At 36.6% G+C, this 25353-nt stretch overlaps 1 protein-coding gene across 1 annotated transcript in view; it reads right to left on the minus strand.

Moving 5' to 3' along the window:
• Positions 1–11310: 11310 nt before the first annotated feature.
• Positions 11311–25353, minus strand: part of LOC104598261 (ER membrane protein complex subunit-like protein) — a 37364-nt gene continuing 23321 nt past the window's right edge. Inside the window, exons 5-8 of the mRNA XM_010260220.3 lie at positions 24748–24819; positions 22837–22895; positions 11823–11913; positions 11311–11690 (exon numbers count right to left, since the gene is read on the minus strand). Of these exons, the coding sequence (XP_010258522.1) occupies positions 11550–11690; positions 11823–11913; positions 22837–22895; positions 24748–24819 (363 nt within the window). The 3' untranslated portion in view covers positions 11311–11549. The remainder of the gene's footprint in view (positions 11691–11822; positions 11914–22836; positions 22896–24747; positions 24820–25353) is intronic.

Consider the following 25353-nt stretch of genomic DNA (forward strand, 5'->3'; position numbering starts at 1 on the left):
GATTATTACTGCTAGTGGTGAGTCATTAAAGATTGCTGGTTGTGATGATTTACTTCTTTCTACCTCTCAATCATCTTCCTTTCATCTCCCCAAAGCCTTCTTTATTCCTCAATTAACTACCAATCTTAATTCTTTGGGTCAACTTGTTGATGATGGTAACTTGGTTCTATTTTCTCGTGATGGTTGTGTCATACATGATCAACGCACTGGGGAGGTGAAGGGGACGGGGAGTAGGTTTGGAAGGCTGTTTGCTCTTGAGTTTGACGAGAGACCTACATCCTCAGCTTGTTTTCTTTCTACTACTAGTGATGTGTTACATTCTCATTGTAATAATGTGTGGAATTTATGTCATAGACGTTTAGGCCACACACATGCTAAGAACTTGGATCATCTGTTTTCTTCTAATTGTTTATCTACTATTAATTTTATTTTTAGGAATATTAATAAATCTTGCATAACTTGTGGTCTTAGTGAAAGTCATATTTTACCATTTCCATCTTCGTCTATGCATGCTACTGTTCCTTTCCAATTAATACATAGTGATGTTTGGTCGTCTCCTGTTATATCTAGACTTGGATACAAATACTTTGTTTATTGATGATTGCACTAGATATACTTGGATTTATTTCCTTCGGAAGAAATCAGAAGTACTTCCCACCTTTCATAACTTTCACACCATGATAATGACCCAACACAATGCCACTATTCGTATTCTACATGGTGACTTAGGGGGAGAATATTTTGATGGGGAAAATGGAGAATTTCAAACCTATTTAAAGAAATATGGTATTCTATCCCGAAGATCTTGTCTAGGAACTCCTCAACAAAATGGAGTTGTTGAACGCAGAACCGACACATCTTGAGTATAGTGAGATCCTTTTTTCTTGACTCCCATGTTCCCATTACCTTTTGGGTGGAGGTGGCCAGTACCGTTGTGTATCTCATTAACATCATTCCATCTTTAGTTTTTGGTAATCAATCACCTTTCTATTGTCTTTTTCATCATTCTCCAAACTACTCTACTCTTCGTATTTTTTGTTGCATTTGCCTTGTACATCTTCCTCCCCATGAGCACACTAAGCTTACTACTCAATCAGCTATGTGTGCCTTGATGGGGTACCATTTAGAACATAAAAGATTTTTCTGTTATGATCCAAAAATTTGTCGTCTCCGTATATCTCGAAATGTTATCTTTCTTGAGAATTTGTCATTTTTTGAATATGTTGTTAAATTACATGCACCATCCTTCTCTATTCTATACAACTTTACTCCTGTAAATGATTTAGTCTTGCCTCTTCAAGTCTATCATAGGAAGTATCTAGCTGCACCAATGCCTATGCTTCCTCCTCCTTCATCGACCCCGATGCATGTTCCTCTGACACCCTTAGACCCTGTACCATGCGCATCTACTTCTCATGTAAGTGATCCTTCACCTCCTACTCACATTCCTTTACGACGCTCTTCTAGACTTATTCGTCCTTCTAACCGCTATGGATATTCTACTATCCATAGTTCCCTTTCTGCTACTTTGTCTTCCACAGATATCCTTAAGTCTTACTGACAGGCTGCAACAATTGGGCATTGGAAAGCTGCATTAGACTTGGAAATTTAGGCCCTATTGGAAAATGATACTTGGGAGCTTGTTTTTCCTCCACCAAATGCCTCCATTATTGGCGATTGTTGGGTGTACTCAATCAAACTAAATTCTAATGGGAGCCTAGATAGATATAAAGCTCGCCTTGTTGCTCAAGGGTACAAATAAGAACATGGCATCGACTATGAGGAGACGTTTGCACCGGTGGCTAAGATGACTATTGTTCGGCTTATTCTTGCTATCACTTTTATTAAATAATGGATTGTTCATCAGATGGATGTCAAGAATGCCTTTCTTCATGGGAATCTCCATGAGACAGTGTATATAAAGCCTCCTCCAAGCTATTGTGATGATTTTACTCTAGTCTACAAATTAAAGAAATCCTTGTATGGGCTTAAACAAGCCCTGTAGGCCTGGTTTGAGAAGTTTAGAGGGGTTATTATTGAAGTAGGATTTCAACAGAGTGCCTCAAATTATTCCCTCTTTATTCTTCATCATTCCCAAGGAGTGATTCTTCTACTAGTGTATGTTGACGATATACTTATTATTGGTGATGACTTGGAAGGGATCACTTAGTTGAAGCAACTTCTCAGTCAATACTTCAAAGAAGGATCTTGGTCCTATGACCTACTTTCTTGGTCTTGAGATCACCTGAAGTGCTTGAGGATATTTTTTTATTTAGCACAAATATGCTAGTGACTTAATTAAGATGGTCAATCTCTCTGACTCGAAGAAAGTTTATATCCCATGCTCAGTAAGGATGATAGACAACTCTTTCCTGATGCTACATTATATCATCAACATGTTGGAAGCCTTATTTACCTTACTATGACTCGGCTAGACATATCATATGTTGTGTAGATAGTTAGCCAACTTGTATCAACTCCTCGACAACCTCATTTCTTTGTTATGCTTCGAATTATCAGATATGTTAGAGGCACCTTATCTCATGGACTTTTCTTCTCATCTTCCTCATCTCCTCAGTTGATTGCTTATGCTGATGCTGATTAGGCTGGTTGCCCTAACACCAGATGGTCCACCACTGGTTGGTGTGTTTTTTTAGGTGTTTCCCTCATCTCTTGAAAGTGTAAGAAGCAACAAATAGTCTCCAAATCATCTACTGAAGCCGAATACCGTGCCATGTCCTCTGTTTGCAGTGAGCTTGTCTGGCTTAATGCTCTTCTTCATGATTTGACCATTGATCACTCTACTCCCATCCCTTTATTTGCTGACAGTATGAGTGCGATCAAAATTGCCTCAAATCCAGTCTTCCATGAACGAACTAAGCATATAGAGGTGGACTACCATTTCATTCGAGATCTTCTCACTACTGGTCACATCACATTGCCTCATGTGTCTTCCAATCTTCAGCTGGCCGATCTCTTTACTAAGGCTATTACACACACTCTACACAATTTTCTTGTAGACAAACTGATGCTCTTACCTAAGCATCAGTTCGAGGGGGAGTGTAGAGAGGATGAGGGGTAACTTTGTAATTTTGTTTTATTTTATTTAGCTCTTTTGTATATCTCTTTGTACATTACTGTACATATTTTACACTTGTAAGGACAGAATTGTCCATTCTCACATTAATATATAAATATCTTTTTCTAGGTGTGTGGGATTGTACACACCCATCCATTTTCGTGTCACTCTCTTGTCTCTTCTCTTCTTCGACTAAAACTAACAAAACTTAGGTTGTGTTTGGCTACAGTACAATTTTGTTTGCACTAGTACAAATGCATGGGAGTGCAAATGAAGAAAATGCAAATTCCTGTTTAATTTTGTTTTCGATTTTACTTTATTTTACTTCATTCTTACTGCAATCAAACAAAACAAGCTAAAATTTGAAAAAAAGGTCAGAATTTACACTAAAACCATTTTCATTGCTATAGTTTTACATCAATACAAATTTATTTGCATTGCAACCAAACACAATCTTAAGAATGGTATGAGCTCTAACAATACACCGGAGCATTGCATTATTCACCTCTACATTTTGATGTTGATCTTACAATTTACTATGATGGTTTGGTGAAGGGGATGCAGGGATTTGTTGCTTGGATAACCATTTCAAAGAGGTAGATATTTGGAGTCAGGCGTGCATCCAGTTTTTATACCAGATGTGGATGTGGATGAGTAGGTATCTATGCAGACAATTTTGTTGGGAAGGTGATACTGGTGGTTGGAGATAACTTGGGCATTCCACTTTATGCAAGATCGATCAAGGAGACCAGTCCTTGAAGATGCTCTGCTTATAGCTTTTGAAATGACTACTTTGAGTTTTCATCACATTAATCACACTACGAAATGTTTTGTTACATAAGTCAATCACTTTGTATTATGGTACCTCTTCTAGTATCTACTGGAATGTATGCCCTCTTGATGTATCATGTATTGACATCTTTTTTTAATGAATTAGTTTAACTTCATAGCATAAACAAAAAAGAATGAGCCCCATGGTAAGGATTTTATAACCAAATTCTCACATGATGTTTGGGGTAAACTATACTAACCCCTTCCATTAGTTTTTAATAAAGCCTGACCCCATTTATTAGTGAGATATGGGACTCAAGGGACAAAGGTTAGATCACTGCAGACTTGAAAGGTTTATCAGGAGGAATTATCACTATTTGGGATATTGGTTTATTCAGTAAATTGTGATGTTTCTTAGGGAAATTTTCCATTTCAGTGGTGTTGAAGTATGTTCCTTCAAGTTATATGGCCCTTATCTCTAATGTGTATGGACCTAAAGATAGGGGCTGATTTGGGAGGAATTGGAAGGTTTTCATGAAGCTGTGATATGCCCTTAGCTCATTGGAGGGAACTTTAATGTAGTAAGGAGAATTGGGGAAATGAAAGGTGGGAGGGATAAAAGATTGGCTACAACAATGAGGGGCTTTAGAAGCTTTATTAGTAGGAATGATTTGGAAGATCCAGGTTTGGTCGAATGGATAGGACAATCCAATTCTTAAAAGGCTGGACAAGTTTTTGTTGAATGGTGAATGAGATTGGTTGAATGAGAACTTGATTCAAGAAACTCTTGTTTTCTCCTTGTCTGAGCACAAACTTATCCTTCTAAAGTATAGTCTGAGAGTATGGTCCAAAGCCATTCAGATATGAAAATATGTGGATGGGGACATACCAATTTCATGGAGTTTGTGGAACAAAAGGGGTGTTCATATCTATTCAGGGATTCAATTGGATTCACCATGATGAAAAAGATGCAAAATTTGAAAGAAGATTTAAAGAGTTGAAGTAGGCTTTTGTTTCAGGAATGTGAAGACAAGAAAGAAGGTGTTGGATAGGTTGGTGATCTTGGACAGATTGGAGGAAGAAGACTCTTTATCTAGGGAAGGGAGATGGGAGAGAGAATAGTTGAGGGAGGAGATGGAAAGGCCGATTCACTTTGAAGAGGTCTCTTGGAGGCAAAAGGCTAGGGCCTTGTGGCTGAAAGAGGGGGGCAACAAAAGTACTACTTTCTTTCATGTTATGGTGAGAGGAAGGAGGAAGAACTTAATCTTGAGGATAGAAGAAGGAGATCGGGTTATAGAAGACTGACAAGAAATAATTGAAGAAATATGTAAATTGTACAAAACAAAGCTAAGACAAAGAGATTTTGTAATTTAGGTGATCTATTTTTGCCACAGATAGATGGAGAGTTAACGTCATGGCTAGAAAAAGAGTTTGAGGAAGCCAAGGTGTGGAATGTCATGGCCGGACAGATTCAATATAGCTTTTACAAGATGTGTTGGAACCTTATAAAGTAAGGACTTTATGGACATGTTTAGAGAGCTTCGGGTGGAGAAGATCAAAAAATCAACAAATGCTACTTTCAATGTGCTTATTCGAAAGGTTGTAGGTGCAACCAGGGTGAAGGACTTTAGGCCTGTTAGTTTGATTACAAGTCCATACAAAATCATTGCCAAGGTGTTATCAAGGCTGAAAGAGGTTATTCACTTGGTGGGGGGTGCAACTTAAATGGCTTTTATATATGGGCGTTAAATTTTGGATGGAATTTTGATTACTAACAAATGTGTGGATGCAAGAATAAGGAGTGGGGAAGGTGGAAAATTTGCAAAATTGATTTGGAAAAAGCATATTACCATGTAGAATGGGGTTTCTTGGAGGAAGTGTCAAGTAGGATGGGATTTAGGGAGAAATGGAGAAACTAGATGTTTGGATGTATCTCATCCATATCATTTTTAGCTTTGGTTAATGGAATGTCAACAAAATTATTTGAGGCTTTGAGGGTCAGAAACAAGGGGATCCCTTATCTCCCTTATTGTTTGCTTTAGTAGTGGAAGTTTTGAGTAAGTTGCTGAATAGAGGAATGGAAATAGGTTTATTGGTTGGCTTCAAGGTTGGACCTAAGAGATTAACTATTTCGCATCTTCAATATGCTAATGACACTTTGATCTTCTTGGATGCATCTGTAGAACAAGTTTATACTCTAAGAAAAGGTTCCAACTGCTCTCGGGGCTAAAAAATATATATAAGCAAGAGTGTAATGATTAGGGTGGAAGAGATTCAATAGGCTTGATAGGAGGAATGTGTTGGGGCTTTAGGGTGCCTCATTGTGGAGTTCCCTTTCTCTTATCTTGGGCTCCCCATTGGAGTGAAGGCTGCAACTCTACATGTTTGGAAACCTATTATTGACCGCATTGAACAAAGGTTAGGTTGGAAAGGAAAATACCTCTCCTTTGGGGGGAAAATCACTTTAATAAAGAGTGTTCTTTCAAATTTACCTATTTACTACTTGTCTTTGTTGAAGGCTCCAGATTTGATACAAGAAGAAATTGAAAAGTTACAAAGAGATTTTCTTTGGAATCTAAAGGTGGAGAAAAAGAAATATCACTTGGTGAGTTGGACTTGCTTTGTAGGGCCAAGAGAGAAGGGGGTTTAGGAGTGAAAAGGGTGGGTATCTTTTATAAGGCCTTGTTGGGGAAATGGGTTTAGAGGTTTGGTAGAGAGAGGGAAGCTCTATAGAGAAGGGTGGTGGCCTACAAATATGGAGTGGTGAATTTTGGATGGGATGTGAGGAAATCCAATTTCCCTATGGGGTGAGTGTTTAGAAAGGGATTATGAATTTTAACTCTTTGGTTCAACCTTTCTTTAATTGAAAGGTAGGGGATGGTTCAAGTGTGATATTTTAGAGGATGATTGGATTGGGGTGGGAAAGTTGTCTGAGTTATGTCCTAAGCTTTATAGTCTAAGCAAGAAGGGTGTACCTATCTCTTAATGCTTTGAATTTTGCAATGGGGTAGTGATGTGGTGTCCTAAATTTAGAAGACCTTTATTTGATTGGGAATAGAGGAATGCATAGGGCTATTGGCGAAGCTTCAAGAGGTGGAAGTATGCCCTTCACTTCCAGATGATAGGCGGTGGAAAGAAAATAGCAATGGAAGATTATTAAATCTCTGTACAATGCTTTGTCTAGAAATTAGGTAGAGTCTGACTTAGTTAAAGGAGTATGGGGAAGCGATTCCCCCAAGGGTGGAGGCTTTTGCTTGGCTCATTTCAATGTGAAGTATCCTGACTCAAGACAATTTGAAAAAGAAAAGCCATCAGTTTTTGAGTAGATGCCCTCTTTGTTTGTTTGAAGAGGATTTTATTCTTCACCTTCTGATATGTTGCAGTTATAGTAGGAGTATTTGGACCAATTTTTCAAGTTGTTCAACATGGATGGATGGGATTCTAGTATCTACCTGGAAATTTTTGGGTGTTGGCCAAGGGTAAATGAAAACATCAAAACAAAAATCATTTGGAGCTATGTTCCATTTGTTGTATGTTGGGATGTTTGGAAAGAAAGAAATAAGAGATTTCTTTTAAGGAAAATCGAGAAGCAATAGAGAATTAGGGGCTGTCATTAGTTCAAGTATTATAGGGTGGGTCTTAGTTTTGCCAGAATTTGAAGGTTTAAGCAAAGCAAGCTTTGGAGATGACTTCTGGAACACCTTGAATGCTTAAATCTAACTGTATTTTTTGCTTCTTCTTTGCTTTTTTTTGAATAAAATTTTTCTTTTTTATCTTAAAAAAAAGATCCTACATGCCAAAGAAACAAGTACAACTCAATTTGAAATTAGAAATAAATGGGCTTCATACACTAATATTGTGGCCCAAGATGGCCAACCTATTAGCCACAAAATTTGCCTCACCGAATATATGATCCTACAACACCTTGAGCTTGTTGCGAATTGAGATTACATATTTCATGGGATTCACAGATGAACATTTTTATGTTCCATGAGAGCTTTTCTCTCCTATGAAGACCATTGATAATATTGATGGAATCTCTTTCAATAGTAATCTTTGTGAGAGCAAACTTCGTAGCGACCTTTTGAGCTTTGAGGGCAGCCTAAGCTTTATTTTCATTTTTTGAACAAGTACTAATATCGTTGCATAAAACCTAATGAACCTTGCCATAATCATCTCTAGAGATCATGCCAACTGCACATCTTTTGTCCACTCTTCTAAAGCATCAAAGTTTATTTTCACTTCCCCATTCTCTAGTCTCTTCTAGTGCACACAAGTATCTATAGAATAAGTAGAAGGGGTAGGCTACAATTTGGAGCATGAATTGATAAATTCTAGACATTCATACCTAGCTTTATCAACCAACATAAGAGGGGTCATACATTTATTTTTAAAAATTTTATCAAATTTTGATAATTTCTGTTTTTTTCCAAATATTCCATAAGATCACACTTACATTTTCCATTATATACCAGTGTTGGTTGATAGTTTTCAAGGTTCCAAGGCGAGGCTAGGCGACAGGGGGGAGCGCCTTGTTGCCTAGTCGCCTAAGCGATGAATTTTTTTTAAGTGAAAAATACATATCCTAGGTAGTTCCCAAGGTTCCATAACCATATTTCCTTAATAACTATCTATAATTTTCACAAGAAAATTATAAACTTCATGTTTATGTCTAGAAAATCAACATATTTATGAGAAGAAAAGGAAGAAAGAAAAGAAAATTCAAAAAATATGGGGACTAAAACCCTATTTTTGTTGTAGAAAAAGAAGAAAAGAAAAGGTGGAAGAAGAAGACGAAGAAGAAGATGTGGAGGAGGAAATGTGTTGATTAAACAAAACTTTAAGTTTTTCCCTTATTGGTTCAAATTCTGAAGTCTTTGAGGGTTCAGTACAACATTTAGCAATGTTTGTGTTGATTAAACCCTAACAAATAAGAAAATAATAAAAAGAAATTAGTTTATAAACCCAAAAAATGCATATTTTTGTTTAATAATGTCTATTTTATAATTATGATCTCAAAAAAGTAACAATATAAAAGAATTTTATAAGATAGTATGCAAAACTGCTAGGTGACTGGGCGAGCCGAGCCTCCAAGGGCACCTTGCCGCCTAGGCATCACCTTGACAACTATGGTTGGTTGTCTTTATCCCCAAGAGTCGCCACATGTTCCCACTAGTCAAGAAAGCCCTCATTTGATGATGATGTTGGAATGATATCATCATTCCAAATTTATCTCCCTTCCCCACAAAGGATGAGATAATTCATCGTAGCCACAAAACAACAATGAACATCATGCCTCATCCCCTAGCACTTTTAACCAATCAACATTTTATTTTTTTAATACATAAAAACCTAATTTTTGAGGGGCATTGAATTTTCTATAACCTCAAAACCCCATTTACATAGTTGATCAATTCAATATTATCCTCCATCAAGATGTAAGGGGATTTAAATGGGAATCTCTCTTTAGTGTCTAGTCTGTATATCATAATGTCATTCTCTCCAATAGATGGAATTAATTTTGTCCCATATCACTAGATGCACCTTTTCTAAAACTAGAAAGTGTGCATGTGGAAATTTTTTATGAGAATGATGATAGTAGATAATATGTTTCTAATTTTTTTATAATTTTTTATATTTTCATGTCTATAAAAATTATTCTTATTTGTCATACTTATTTTTGTTTAATATGATGAATTTATGATATTAGAGATGTGCCCAAATGTTTTCTACAAAACTATTTTGCATTTTATACTTTTGTGTATGTTAATCTTTTTTTTTATTTTTTTATTATTTAATTAGGACATCTAGGGCTAACAGATTTTACCTAAAATGTTGAATTGTTAACTCACCATCAAACAGGAAAACAACTCCATTTTTTGTTTGGTTTTAAATTTGTATTTTGTTTCTTTCTTCATTAAAAACAATTATTCTTTATTACACTTATTTTTCTTTAATGTGGATAATTAATATAAAATTCAATGAAAGAATGGGAGTTAATATCCTAAATATGGGACTTAATGAAAGGGAATTAAACAAGAAGAAATGTAATAGTTCAAATTACAATTTGTGCTTTCACAATTAGAGAGGGACCAAATTCAAAAATAAAGATATTCTAGTAAAAATATGATTCAATGAATGTTAATGGGAATAAATGCACTATATAAGACAATGAGAGGAATTTGAATGAAAATAAAAGTGGTTATTCAAATTACATTCTGTCCATATAATTAGAAAGAGACCAAATTCAAAAATTAGGGTATTTTAGTCAAACAAAAGTTCCACATTATCATTCACACTTTTAAGTCTTCTATCATAAACTCATTGACCATGCAAGATTGGTCATTATGGGAGAGATTTAAATTGTCGTTCAAAGAAGAATCACCAAACCAATTATCACACCAGAATTGTATGGATTTACCATTGCCAATTTTCTATCCAATCTCCTTTTTTAAATACTTCCCTATGTTCTAAAATTCCTCTAGCCCATGATATATATTTTTTAGGGGAGAATTGCCAAAAATTCTCACATTTAAGGTACTTACTTTTGATTTCTTGAACCAATAGGTTAAGTAAGGATTTTCCAACCTAGTTTTGTAATACAACTTACATTAACCCTACTGAGGTTTTTAATGCTTTATCCTCTTTTGGACTTCACCTTACACATTGTATTCCATTGACTAGATTTATGGCTTTTTATCATCTTTTTTACCCCATAGAATTCCTCGTTGTTTTACATCCACATTTTCCACTACCATTTTTTATAGCTTAAAAGATTTCATGAGAAATTGCAACATCATACCATTAGATGCTTTTTTTTTTCAACCTGCCAACTTTTTACTTTCTCCTCTATTTCTCTGAAAGTCTCCCTAATCAGCCTTCCATCTATAATTGGAGAGCCCAGATAGTTTTTCCTTTTCACTTATCAAAAAAAGGAGGTAGCTTTCCCTTTCCCTTTCAATGGGGATCCTCAACAAGCTAGAGATGATTCTCTGGAGCCTTCTATATCCCTGATACTCTTTGTAATACCGATACTTTGAACCTTGGTAGCCAGATGATGAAAAGATGCAAGCTTTTGGATCTTGTGTGAATTCTGCAAACATTTGGATCTACTAGATGGGCTGCAGCTTTTGCCTTTTGGATTGGCATGCTTTGCTCTTCTATCATCGGAAATCTGGCACCGGGTGATTTGTTAAGTCTTCAGCTGACCTTACTAACCCTGGAATGTGAAATCCGATCTCAGGGTACAATTAATTAAGTCTGGGATGATGGTTAACATCACAGGTCTGTTGTTACTGTGCGACGGACAATGTTTAATGTTATGTCCACTGAATGATTCAGTAATCGGCTGGATTCTAATGTAGATTGGTCAGAAGCACGGACACCACTGGCACTTCTATCATCTAAATCCATGATGAAGTCAAATTTCCCTACCGAACACCACTGGCACTTCAACAAGATTGTGCTAGAACTAGAAATCCATTCAAGCACTTAGAAAAAGCATGCAAATAAGAAAATGCTGAAATAAATTACATCGACTTGACGTGAGTCAAGCTTCATGTTTAGTTCCCCCTTCAAATGAAAGTTGACATCAAGATCCACGAGCATGGATTGTGGTTCAGATTTTGGGTGGATGCAGCACAATCCATTTACAGGAAGGTAACCGCAATGTAATTCATACCAAATTGTTTTTAATCTGTCATCTTCTTCGCACAGCAGAACTTGGTGCACGCTGTTGCATTGTCTGCTGTGTTTGGGCCACTGCTTGTTCTTCAGGCAAGTTCATTGCTTGAGTGATGGCATTCATGACGATAAGCCCGAGAGGAATCAGATACATCCACTGAATCATTGGGCCAAAGGGCAAAAAACAAAAGCAAATAGGATTAATTTCTCCTTTGCGGTGTAAATGACAATAACTAGGACAGAGACCAGAAAAATTATCCAGTGAAACTGTAAAAATGATGTCACTCACATATTTAGCCCAAAATGATCTCTCTGGTGGTTTTGTGCTTTCACCTTCTATGTTTTCCCCACCAAGAATTTCTTCTGAAAACACTGGAGTTCTGCAAAAACCAAACTGCAATTTTTAGTAGAAGAGAATATGAAATAAATCATAATCAAACACAATAGTGACAAATTAGAATTCTGTTGAATGTCAACCAATTTAATTAACTTCCACTTTAGTAATCTGCTAATCCACAAAAAAGCTCAATTGTATGACCATAAAATTCTGACTGACATTAGTCTTCTTAACCATTGATGTGACAAACTAAAATGGCCATCTATGAACCATTAGAATCACATATTATTGAGCTGATGTGGGTCAATGCGAATCCAAAAGGTGGCTAGTCAAGGCTCTACCATATATTATGGGTCAATTTATCACATGCAACATTTATAGCTAGAGAAACATCAAGGTTTACACAACCACAATTTTTTACTTGTTTTACTTATTTCTGTGTTAGAGAGTAGACATGTTTGAGTTATTTTCTCTTTTAAACCATTTTTCATAAAAATAAAATCCCAATTTGGCTCTACTATTTGTGCTCTTCAATCTGATAATGCAAAAGAATGCAAAAGAATGAGATCTGACACTAAAGATCATGTGTTCATACACCACAACCAAATATTGTAGCTAAATGTAGAAACCATTATCTCTACGAAGTGACTACAATTCTTTTCCTTCAAATGACAGTACCACAAATTTGGAGTTATGTTATTTTTACTGCATTCTATCTTATTAACTATACTAGTGGGGACCCGTGCAATGCACAAGCTTTATTAAAAGAATTTGAGGCAAAAGGAGCTAGGGGTGCAACTTGGGATGGCCCAACCCGAGCCTAGTGTGGCTCAATCAAAGCTTTGCACAGGTTGGGCTTGAGTTTTCAGATGTAAATCAGTCCTCAAATATTAGGTGTAAATTTGAAGATTAGAGGGAAAAAAAGGAAGAAGAGAAGTAAGAGCAGCAGTACAGGAGAAGAAGATGGCGAAAAGAGAAGGAAGAAGAAGAAGATTCGAATTATCTTCCTTTCTCCTCAAATCATTTTTTATTAAGAATTAATGTTAGAGTAATGACAAGTATGCCCTTAATTGGTCGGCTAGCTAGGCAGTAACATAAAGAGATTAAACAAAAAGAAATAACAGGCCCATTAGCCAACAAGAAAAGAAAAGATATTTCAAGAGAAGATACTAGGACCCATTCAGCCCAGTCTCTTTACACTCCCCCTCAAACTAAGCATAGATGTCAATCATGCCTAACTTGCTTATATAGTGTGTCATTTTCCCTCTTGGAACTTCCTTGGTCAAGATATCAGCCAATTGTTCGTCCGATGTGATGAATGGCAAACAAACATCTCCTGAGGAAATTCTTTCCCTTATAAAATGTTTATCAACCTCAATGCGCTTAGTTCTGTCATATTGAACAGGATTATGTGCAATGTTGATAGCTGCTTGGTTGTCACAGTAGAGCATCATTGGCTCCTCGTAGTCAACCCCCAATTCTTCAAAAAGGGATCATAGCCACAGTAATTCTGACACACCATGTGCCATTGCCCTGTATTCTGCTTCAGCTGAGGATCTAGCAACTTCAATGCCCAAAAAATACCGAAGATCTCCCAAATCCTTGATCTCAAATTCAGAGTTAAGAAATCTTTTTAGTTTACTGATCTCTTGAGTGTCATTACCCGTGACTACAATATCATCAACATAAACTATCAAGAAGATCACCAGAGAGCCATTTCTCTTCAAGAACAAGGTATGATCAGATTGAGTTTGCGTGTAATCAAAGGAGACAAGAGCAGCCCTGAACCTCTCAAACCAAGCCCGAGGATACTGTTTGAGACCATAAATAGATTTCTGCAGTTTACACACCTTGCCTTGCATTTCCTTCCCATACACCCCTGGAGGCAAAGACATATAGACCTCTTCATGTAGGTCTCCATTCAAGAAGGCATTTTTAACATCAAATTGGTGTAGGGGCCAATCAAAAGTAGCGGCTAGAGATAACAAAACCCTGACTGAGGTCATCTTAGCTACAGGAGCAAATGTCTTAAGATAGTCAATACCATACATCTGAGTGTAGCCCTTAGCAACCAGCCTAGCCTCAAACCTCTCAATAGATCCATCAGAGTGATATTTAATGGTAGACACCCATTTACAATCCACTGGTTCCTTCCCTTCAGGCAAGTCAACAATATACCAGATATGGTTCTTATGCAAAGCATCCAGTTCAGCCATCATAGCATCCCTCCATTCAGGTTTAGATAAGGCTTCCGGTATGGACCTGGGTGTCACATGGGAAGAAACAAAAGCAAGAAAAGAGTAGTAGGAAGGAGAGAGAAGGCTGTAAGACATGTGTTTGGAGATACAATGGGCTGTACACTTCCACTTGCCCTTGCGGAGAGCAATAGGAAGGTCAAGGTCTGGGAAAGATGTAGATGGGTCAAAAGAAGGCTAACCTGTTACCTCAATAATGATGGGAGGAGCAAGAGGCTCTTCTGTAGGAGTGGAAACAACCTGCCCATGTCTGAATTTGTGCCTTTGGTACCACCTTTGGAGAACAGGATGATGAGGAATTATAGGAGAATGAGGTGGAGGAGGAGGAATAGGAATATCGGAGGTAGGTCCAGTGGGAGAAGTAGACATCTCATGATAGGACTCAAGAGGAATGGGAAGAGGAACAACTGGAGACATAGCAAAGGGATCTTCAGATTTCTCCCCTTCAAGAGAAATGCTAAAGAAAGGAGTCAACTAAGCAAATGTGACATCCCGAGATACAAAGTGGGTGCCACTAACTGGATCAAAACAGCAATATCCCTTCTGTGTGGAAGCATATCCCAGAAAAACACATTTATGAGCCTTAGGTTCAAACTTGTGCCTTTGATGACTGTGAATATGCACATAGCAAGTGCACCCAAAAACACAGAGAGGAAGAGAAAAAATATCCTCATCCGGGAAGAGAAGGCTAAAGGGGGTTTTGAAGTTAAGGACCTGGGAGGGCATACGGTTGATCAAAAAAGTAGCAGTAAGAACAGCATCTCCCCAAAATTTTATAGGAACATGGGATGCAAACAAGAGGGATCTGGCAACTTCAACCACATGTCTGTTCTTCCTTTCCGCCACCCCGTTCTGTTGTAGAGTGTAGGAACAAGAACTTTGATGAATAACCCCAAAAGTTTCAAGATAAGTGGAGTGGGTTTTCTCAAAATACTCCTTAGCATTATCAGAATGGAATATTTTTATTCGAGTGTTAAAGTGGGTGAGGATGAGTTCATGAAATTTTTGCACAATAGTTGGTACTTCATCCCTGGATTTCATGAGATAAATCCAAGTGTAACGAGAGTAGTCATCAATAAAAAGGATAAAGTACCTATAACCTCATCTCTGGCCAAGATATTTTACCTAATGATGTCAAACTCAGGGTTGAGTCCAGTGAGAAATTCAAACACCCTATTTCTCTCCACCAACTTCCTATACATTTCAACATCATTCTTACTCTCCCATACAACTGTCTCCATAACACCAATTTCTTGCCATAGAGATTTCAGTATAGAGTAGTAAATTGCTACACTCTTCTCCCCCTGTCTTAGGTTCTTCACATCACTTTTCAACTTATAGACTTTGGCTACATTCAACTTCTGTGAATAGGTCTCAATAACACTATCCCATATCTCCTTAGCTGAAGACATCCAGAGATAATGCTGACTTATATGAGGTTGCATAGAATTGACCAACCATCTTATGACAGTATAGTTCTCTTGCATCCATCTCTCAAATTCAGGGTCTGTCTCTTCGGGTTTCACTTTACTACCTGTGAGATACCCGAGTTTTCCTCTACTACAGACATAAATTCTTATAGACTGTGCCCAAGCAAGATAATTTGTCCCATCTAGCTTGATTGTGGTCACACCAGTCAAAACAGAATCTACCGAGCCAAGGCCGGAAACCGGCACTTGCTTGAACTCACTTCCATATGGCGCCATTAATCAAACGAAAATCAAAGAATCAAAAATTTTGTCTATATAAACTTACTTGAAGTCAAACCAGAACCCAGATGCTTGAAAACTAGGGTTTTACTCCGTCTAGCTGTTGGGGAGAAAGAGAGAAGATGCAGCCGCTCCTACCAGAGCTTCCCAATCTCTTCAAAACCTGAACCGCCCTCCTTTAGGAGTCAAAAGACACCTCCCAAGCATAGAGCGCCACACCCAAAGCTTCACCTTTACCTGTACTTTCGAAAATCTCTAATCGGCTAGGGTTTTGGGCAGCAACAGAACAACACCACTTCTTGGCAATATCCAGCCAGATTTAAACTCTCCAAACCCTCTACCAACTAGGCCAGAGATCCTCTGAACTATAGAGAACCTATCTCTCCATACACTCTCTTAATCTAAGGGTGTATGGGAAAAGAGGAAGAAGAAAAAAAAGGAAGAAATAGACCTGCTCTGATGCCAAGATGTAAATCGGTCCTCAAATATTAGGTGTAAATTTGAAGATTAGAGGGAAAAAAAGGAAGAAGAGAAGTAAGAGCAGCAGTACAAGAGAAGAAGATGGCGAAAAGAGAAGGAAGAAGAAGAAGATTCGAATTATCTTCCCTTTCTCCTCTAATCCTTTTTTATTAAGAATTAATGTTAGAGTAATGACAAGTATGCCCTTAAGTGGGCGGCCAGCTAGGCAGTAACATAAAGAGATTAAACAAAAAGAAATAGCAGGCCCATTAACCAACAAGAAAAGAAAAGATATTACAAGAGAAGATACTAGGACCCATTCGGCCCAGTCTCTTTACATTTTCGAACTTCAAGTTGGGCTTGAGCCAAAAAACTTTGGCCTAACATAAACTCAGGTTGGGCTTGAGTCGAGGCCTCGAGTAGCTCTATCCGACCCAACCCAATCTAAGTCTGCCCAACATTTTATGATATACATATCTACATATTATCAATCCATTGAAATTGGGCTACAAAGCTTAACACACCCAAGCCCAGATTGAGATGTTGGGTTAAGCTCGGGTTGGGCCTAGGTTGGTAAACTTGGGCTTAACCTTGAGTTGGGCCAAGTCAGCTCGAGGATTGGGCTTGGGTTGACCCTCAACCCAACCCACACTAATTGCACCCGAAGGAGAATTTTCATCATTATCATCCATGCCCTATCTTAACTATTGTGGCATTCCCAATTGTATTAGTTTTTATTTTTTATTAAATTGTTTTAATTTTTACTAAATTGTTATTTAGTATTAATTATTGTTATTTTTAAATGGATTAGGAGATTTTAAATTAATATTAATTAAGTTTAAAATTAATAATTTTGTAAATTTTTTAATTTTATCAACAAATTTGTAGTATCATTTTTTAGATGAAATTTAAACAGATATCAAATTATAAGATTTAATTTTTGAACCTATTTTTTTACTTTTTTGTTGTTTTGTTAATAAACGTGTATTAATTTTATTTTTAAATAAAAACTTATATAAATAAAAGTATTAAAATAATTTTTATTAATCCATATTATTTTTTATCTATAATTTTTATTACATTATTAACTCAAATAACTAATTTATTATGTTATTGATCAATTAGTTAACTAATTGAATAAGATTTTGTAATTAAGTTTTAATCAGTAAACTAATTATATAATTATCTTATTATTTAATTAATCTTTTAATTATATAATAAATTTCTAAGTTAACTAAATTTGTTAAGTTAATTAATGTAATTAAAAGATTAATTAATAATTTCCTACTTTAATTAATAAAAGTAAGTTAACTAAATAAAAGTAACTGACTAAATAACCCTGTATAGGTTAGGCATACACAAAGTTAACTAATAACTAATTAATTAATCTTAGTTATTTAGTTTGATTTAATTAAGGTAATGACTTTAAGTAAGTCAATGAAATAAATTGAGTTAAGATTTATTTATGTTTTAATTAAATAATTGATGATTATGTAATTAATGACTTAATTGTGTTATCATTAATTAACTAAGTAGTTGAATACTTTAAAAATAGTCAAAAAGGTCACTTGTATGGGTGATTAGGTACTTGGGTTGACCCTCATTTGTTTTAAACGGGTAAATATTAACCTGAAATGGAAATAATGTATAGAACTATAGATAGTTTATTAATTAGTTAGGTTAACCCTCATGTTGGTTGCTAAACCAAATCTTACTAAGTAGGGTCTTATTTGTATGGGAAAGTGGAGAGAATAGAGGGAGTTGGAGAATTTAGAAGTAGAAGTTCCTATAAAACAGGAGTATAAATGAGTGGGGCTCTAGTGAAAGGGGAGAATAAATAAGAATTAGAGATAATTTAGTAGGTGTTTGGAATCAATGTCGTTTCCTCAGAAAACGGCACCACATCAGCACCACACCAGAATTTCATTTTTTGGGAAAACGTCTGCTGTTTGGTTAGCCATTTTTCCGAAAAACTTTCTCAGACCACACCTTGAAAGGTGTGCCATTTTTCCAAAAAAAAAGTTTTCCCAGACCATGCCTTGGAAATCAGGAAAGGTGTGGTCCGACCTGAGAAAACACCATTTTTCTACTGTTGCTAGCAACAGTATGCTGACATGGCATTAAAAATGCTTATGTGGCAGCAACAGCAACAACACCAAATAAAAAACCTGAGAAAACAGCATGTTTATACAGCACCATTTTCTGTTAATGCCTCTCAGGAAAAAGCATTGGTTCCAAGCACCACCTTAGGAAATGAGTGTTTTTTTGGAGATATGGTTGGAGGAGAGAATAGAGGGGAACTGGAGTATCTATTGGTTGTTTGAAAAAAATAACATGGAATAAAAAAATCAAAATTTCAAAAAAAAAAGAGAAAAAAGCACATTACCTTGTTTTATTGTGTATGTGTGTATAGATGCTTTCTTATGTATTTGAGGGTAAAACTTTCAATTCTATACTTTCACTAATGCTCCATTGTTTTCTCTTCCACTGAATACTTTTGGGTCGTGGTTTTGCTTTCGAAATTGTTTGACCAACATCTTTATAAGCTTGATCCTTGTGCAGTGAAGTGCATCTTACTAGGATGCTCAAAGACCAAGAAAGGTTACAGGTCTTAAAGTCCATCTTTACAAAGACACTTCACCAACCACCTCTCACACAGGTTTACACTAGACGACCAATTACTCAAGCTCCACCATCATTTGTCTCAACACCTAAAGGTCTGAGTCATTCATCCTTGGATCTTTGACATGCCCATTGAACTTTGAAAAAAATAAGTGATCCTATAGTACTCACCCCAATAGTCATTTTGTTTCTTACAATTCATTGTCTTCTTTTGCACATGCCTTTATTTCATCCTTGTCTCCAGTATCTATCCCAAAGTCTGTGTAGGTTGTTGTGGGATGGTTGCTGGATCCAGATTCGACTGTCTGGGGTTTAAGAGATCTTAAGAAGGTGCCTTGGGTAACAAGGAATATGATAGTGACGATCCAATGGGTAAGAAGATGAGATGGCTGATTCTCTTCTAGTGGTAACTTGTTGTGGGAAGGTGCTTTATGATTGTGTATAATCTCTCCTCTAGTGGTAACTTGTATCTCATATAGTCCTGATTTGTTCTTAAAGAGTGAGGCTGCACCTCAAGCCTCTCTCTGGGCTTATTTGTAACAGATCTTTCTTTGAGTAATGACTTAAATTTTTAAGTACCAAAAAAAAAAAATGCAAGTCTTACATCATAATGAAACTTGGGATTTAGCTCCTCTTCCTTCTGGAAAAGAAATTGGATGGTGTCATTTGGCATATAATATGGCAATGGTTTTGCTCAAACCTATGGTGTAGACTTTGATGAGCATTCTATCCTATTGCTATGATTACTTCAATCCAAGTGGTTATTTCTTTTCCTACTACTTTCCACTAGCCCTCACATTAATTGGATGTTAAAAATATTTTCCTACATGGGGAGTTAACTGAAGAGGTACCTAGGATTGTTAATCATGTGGAGTATGCATGAATGGTGGGTATATTTTATTGCAAATTCTTCTTGTCCAATAACCAGTCCCATATAGTCCTCATCCAACAACAGTGATGGCGACGGGGTGAGTTCGGGGATTTCTTTTTGTAAATTCTAGACCCTCCCAACCTCACCAAAACCTACCAGCAGGTTGAATTTTCAGAACTCAAACCCTCCCCACACATGAAAATGCAAAACCCTTCCCGACCCTACCCTCCCCACATTTGGCCTGAAACAGGTTATTAAACATTGAAATTAATATATTTAAATGATGTATATATGATAGAATTTTATGTTTTTATTTGAAATTTATATTTAGTTACTTGTTTGAATGATTTAATCGCTAATAGGCAGTATTAAGGTATGTTGGTTAGCATAGAAACTAATGAAGTAGCTTAAGAGGGGTAGGGATCTTTAGATTTTATACTTTCAGATTCCATCGCACTTTGACAACTATGATGGGCAGAAATAAAGGCCTTAGACTGGCAAAACAATGGGGAATGCAACAGTTAGAGGTGGAAGGAGATTCCAAACTGGTAATGGGTTGGATGCAAGCAAGAAATTTGGGAATGTGGTCTCAGGCAAATGCTAAGGGAAATTATGAACTTAGAAAGGGAGATAAGGGTGCAGTTTAAATGGGCAAGAAGATCAGCAAACAGAATGGCTGATGCTTTAGCTAAGCAAGGAATCAACAGGGAGGCTTTGTGTTGGGCTTGTTTGTAAGATTGATCATGTATTTGGATTCGCTAGCTATCATTTGGGTCTTGACAGATGTACCCTTTGTTTAATCTCATCAATGAAAGTTACCGTTTCCTGTAAAAAAATAATAATTTTCTTGCAAAAAAAAATACCCATGTTGTGACAGAATACTCATCAACTTGCCCTGTTTCTATCAAAATTCTTGCAAATTGCAATTGGTTCCATCTTCTATTTCTAGAGTCAAATCTCTTCAACCTGCCATAAACGTTCCCAACCACCCTAAATGTTTGAGTACACCAGGTGTGCACTGGGATGCTGAAGATGTTCATCCAGACAAAGTTTCTTCTTGTCGTGTTTCTGATCTTTCACGCCATCAGAGTCCATCTATCAAGTCTCAACTTACGTTTCCTCTTCATACACACTACTCCATTCTTCAGAACCCCCTTTGCATCTTTTTTCTTAAACGAAAATAGAAATATCCCTGCATTAAGTTTTCTCATGTCTAAAAAACCCAACACACAATTCTTTTTTTTTTGCCCACCTGTAAACATCCAACTCATCTGGATCAGGGTCAATGAATCTACCCATCAAACAAGCTTCCAACAACTACAACCTTTCCTTCAACTTACCTGTATCCTTCACTATGGTTCCTACAATCACCATTAAGTAGAATATAGAGCCATCAATCATATTATAGGTAAGCTAGTATGCCTCAAGAGTCCACTTGAGATAAAAATCATAGTGACACTTCCTATGCACCTATACTATGATATTCCAGCTGTGATACACATTGCATCAAACTTTGTGTTCCATGAAAGGACAAAGCATATCAACATTGACTGCTTTCATCAGAAAAAAGATTCAATGCTGAGATGTGAATAGTTTGTAAAGACTGGAGATCAGTAAGCATATTTGCTCAACAAGGCACTACATCAACCTTAGATTTTTCTTATTAACAAACTGGGTCTATATGACATATATACCAGCTTGGAGCAGAGTATTAGAGAATAGCTTTTATTTATTTTCTTTATTTTATGCTGTTTATTCTTATTTAGACACGGGTATATGTGTCTTTTCATTATTCCTTGACTGGGGTAGTTTGGGAATCACAATATTCTTAATAAACAGGGGCAATGTTGCAATTTGATTGGTTATAAGAAATCTATACAAATAGGCCTCACAAGCTGGGAGATTAAATTATTCTCCTCAATTGCCAGGTCTGTTCCTGTCTCTCTTCTCCTCTTGCTCTTGTTTCTTCTTTCTTATTCTTTTCTTATCTTTTTCTTCTTTCTACCCACCAATATACAGATTCTGTACAAGTATCCATTGTTGCATTGTAAGATTAAACAAACTTCCAAATTTATTCATGTGTGTAAATAGCAACAAAGAAATCTATCTATTGAGAAAAGAGTGCTGAATTGGGAGAGAGATATCCTGTAATGTACTACAGAAGTCTAAACAATCCAGGAAATTTCCACCTGGCAACTTATTTTGGGGCTCTAAAGGAATCACCACATTCCTCTCCTCACCCCTCATGGAAAATTTTTCATCCAGAAACAGTTTGCAAGTGTCCAATGTTTCTCTAGGCATCTTTTAATTAAAAAAAAAGAAAAGAAAAAAGAAGTTTGGAAGGTCATTATTAGTTGGGAAAAACTCCTATACAGACTGGGGTATGGGGTAATGTGGACTGGAGAAGTGAACATGTAGACAATCCAGAGGGTCCTCTATTTGAGGGACAGTCTGGACTAGTTACAAGGTTTCACCACATGAAACATAGGTTGGACCAGCAACAGGCCTTCCTGAATTTGACCCAATTAGGAAACCTTTTATTATATTTGCAGGTTTGCTAGTTCCTCCTCATTCTTTGTGCGAAAAGAATTGGCAAACACCTCACCACATTTGCAAAATAAGCCCACTATAAGCAATTAAAAAGTTCAACTTGAGTGACTATTAGGTTAGTTGCGAAAACCATCAACAAAAGGTGGGGCATATGGCTGATAGACTATGGGACTGAACATGTGGCCAATCCATGTGGTAAAAATAGGTGGTTCATGTAGGGAAGCTTCCTGCTACACACTAATGAGCTTTTATCCATATATCTGTTGTGTTTATGCATGTATTTATGTTAATGTGTGTATGTTGCATCATACATGTCTGTGTTTGTGCAACTATGCATGCCTATGAAGTATACCATCATTGATAAAAAAAGAATAGCCCATCACTCAATGGTTGATTCTTGGATGTATTGCCACCATATCCACCTCAACGCATATTTTTTATGTTCCTGCAATAAAACTTACAGAACTTGAACATGGAAGGAGCCACTATAATCATATTACCTCGGTGCCTGTTCGCTGTTCTTCAGGACTGTGTAGGAGTTGAAAGACCACTTCCCAGGCTGAAAAGAAAAACAATGGGATATCAGCTGATGCAAACCAGGAACATAAAAAGCTGCACTTTTCTGTACCCATGCTTTGATATTGGCCTTGAAAACCAGGAATTTTTCACTGAATATATATGGTGAAAATTCATTTTGACAAGCAGGCATTGTTCCAAGAACAATCTGATTCACATGTTTTCCAAAATCCCTAAATGCTTAGCTGCTCACATATATGTCCAGGTGAGAATCTAAAGACATGAACCACTATAAATCAAGGTTAAAAATTTCAATACATATCAGGCCGTATTGGCTGATACGTATCGTACCGGTGGCTTCCCAATACACCCCTACAGTGGGTGTTTTGGGTCAGACCCTGGTTCAGGGGGTAGACGGGCCTTAAACCGACCCCTCTGAATCAGATTGAAAAAAAAAACTAATAAAAAGGAAAAGTGAGCCTCGATACAGGCCAATACACCCCTACCAGCATATCGGCCTGTATCGATATTTTGAACCTTGCTATAAATACTAATGGTGATCTCATTAGACCCCACGATCTATTCTCCTATTCACACCTTCCTCTCCCTCTCTTTCTCTTCCATCTTGCTGCTCTAAGTTTCTTGCTTATTTTTCTGTTACACATTGATTCTACATGATTTTTATTGCTGAAATCTACAAGTCCAACTTATAACTGATTTTTTTTCTTATGGTAATGTAGGTGGTCTTCTACACGAGACTGAATCACCCATCTACTTTTTCTCATTTTATCACCCATTGGCTTGGAGCTACTCCTATGTTCCTTCCAAATGACTTCATTTCTGACCCTATACTTTCTAGTTTTTCCAATTATCCATCTCAGCATATACATTTCTATCACATTCATATTTTGGACATGTGTCTTGACTGCCCAACACTCAGCTCCATACAGCAATTCTGGCCCACATGCCCAGGTTTAATCCAAGTGCTTTTGCCCTTATTATGAATTACCAAGCCAAAGCACCGGAAAAGGTCACATTAAATTGTCTCTGTCTCCAATCAAAAAAAAAAAATGCAGCAAATAGTGAAGAAAATCTTAGAGACCACACATTTTCTCAGCATAACTGTTCATGCCTGGTCATCACTCCTTCACGAGCGGAATTTTCAGTCTCATGCAGAGAAGACAAGATATTGAATTGCATGCATAACACAAACCATTGTTCAAATGAACCCAATAGACTGAGTCCTCCAAACAGGGTTCTTTATAGTTTAGACAAATCAGTCTCACCAATATAATATAATATATATATAGTGATCGTCCCACCTTAGAGTCTTGTTTGATTGACAATGAAACTTCATGAGAGAGAGAGAGATTAATTATTTTTTGGAATTGTGAACCAAAAAAAAAAGTTAGGGTGGAGAAGCAAAATTCAAAACTTCTTTTTCTTCTTTCCTCTTTTCACCATAAAGAATATGACAATGACCTCTAACATAATCTTGGAGAATAAATGATGCAGGGAAGAACAAAACAAATACCAGATTGTTCACATAATTTGCAGCAAGCAACATAAACCAAATACCATGATGAATAGCATAAATTGGAAAACCAATCCAAGACATGACCAGCATTATTTGACTACCCTGCTTTTTATTGGGAAATTAATTGCTTGTAGGAAGAAAATACTGTCCAAGACAGAAGATAGCGGTACTCTTTGTCATTTAGTTGGTTAGTTCTTTATTAAGAAATAAATAATTGGAGTTGCTTAGTGGTCTGGTGGAAACTATCCTATGTGCTCTCACATATCTCACATGCAAAAAGTCTAAACAGGATTTTTTCCTCTTTTTTTTTTTTTACTTTTATAGGAGAGAACAGAAAACAAGATTCAATCTGCCTCACATATTTCAGTGGCCGAGGATACTGGCATGCTCCAGGAGAACCATAGTTAACAGCCAAAATATTCACACCATCCTGTAAAAAGGGGAAAGGGAAAGGAAAGCAATCATTAGGACTAGCTGAAAAAACTCAATAATGCATATATGCTGTACAAAACAATTCATTTAAACAAAAATGACCAATAGATCATTATGGAAGCAAAAAATATCCAAAATTGCATGTACCATAGAATATAGCACTACATTTTATTTTTTATGAATATAGGAAGCAAGGCAAGCAACTTACTGGTTACTACACAAGGTAACTGAGCTGGAACAAGCACACAAAAACTTGAAAAGGGGGTTAATATTAGGCTGAAGAGAAATACAATTAGGGATTTTGCATTTGAGTGGTTATGAGAATGATAATATGCAGGTTTTATCAGGATATAGATGAGATTTGGAAATAAGATTAAAGATTGTAATATATGGTTGAATGTATTAAGACAAGAATCAACACCTTAAGTAAGGTGCAATGACATTTTGCAGTTGAGCAGCAAAGCAGTGAAGCTCTAGTCTGTGCTTCGTCTTGCAGCAGAAGAGGATGACAATTTTTTTTTTTTTTGATCAG

This window comes from Nelumbo nucifera, chromosome 7, assembly GCF_055504915.1.
Source record: "Nelumbo nucifera cultivar China Antique chromosome 7, China Antique-T2T, whole genome shotgun sequence".
Taxonomy (NCBI): domain Eukaryota; kingdom Viridiplantae; phylum Streptophyta; class Magnoliopsida; order Proteales; family Nelumbonaceae; genus Nelumbo; species Nelumbo nucifera.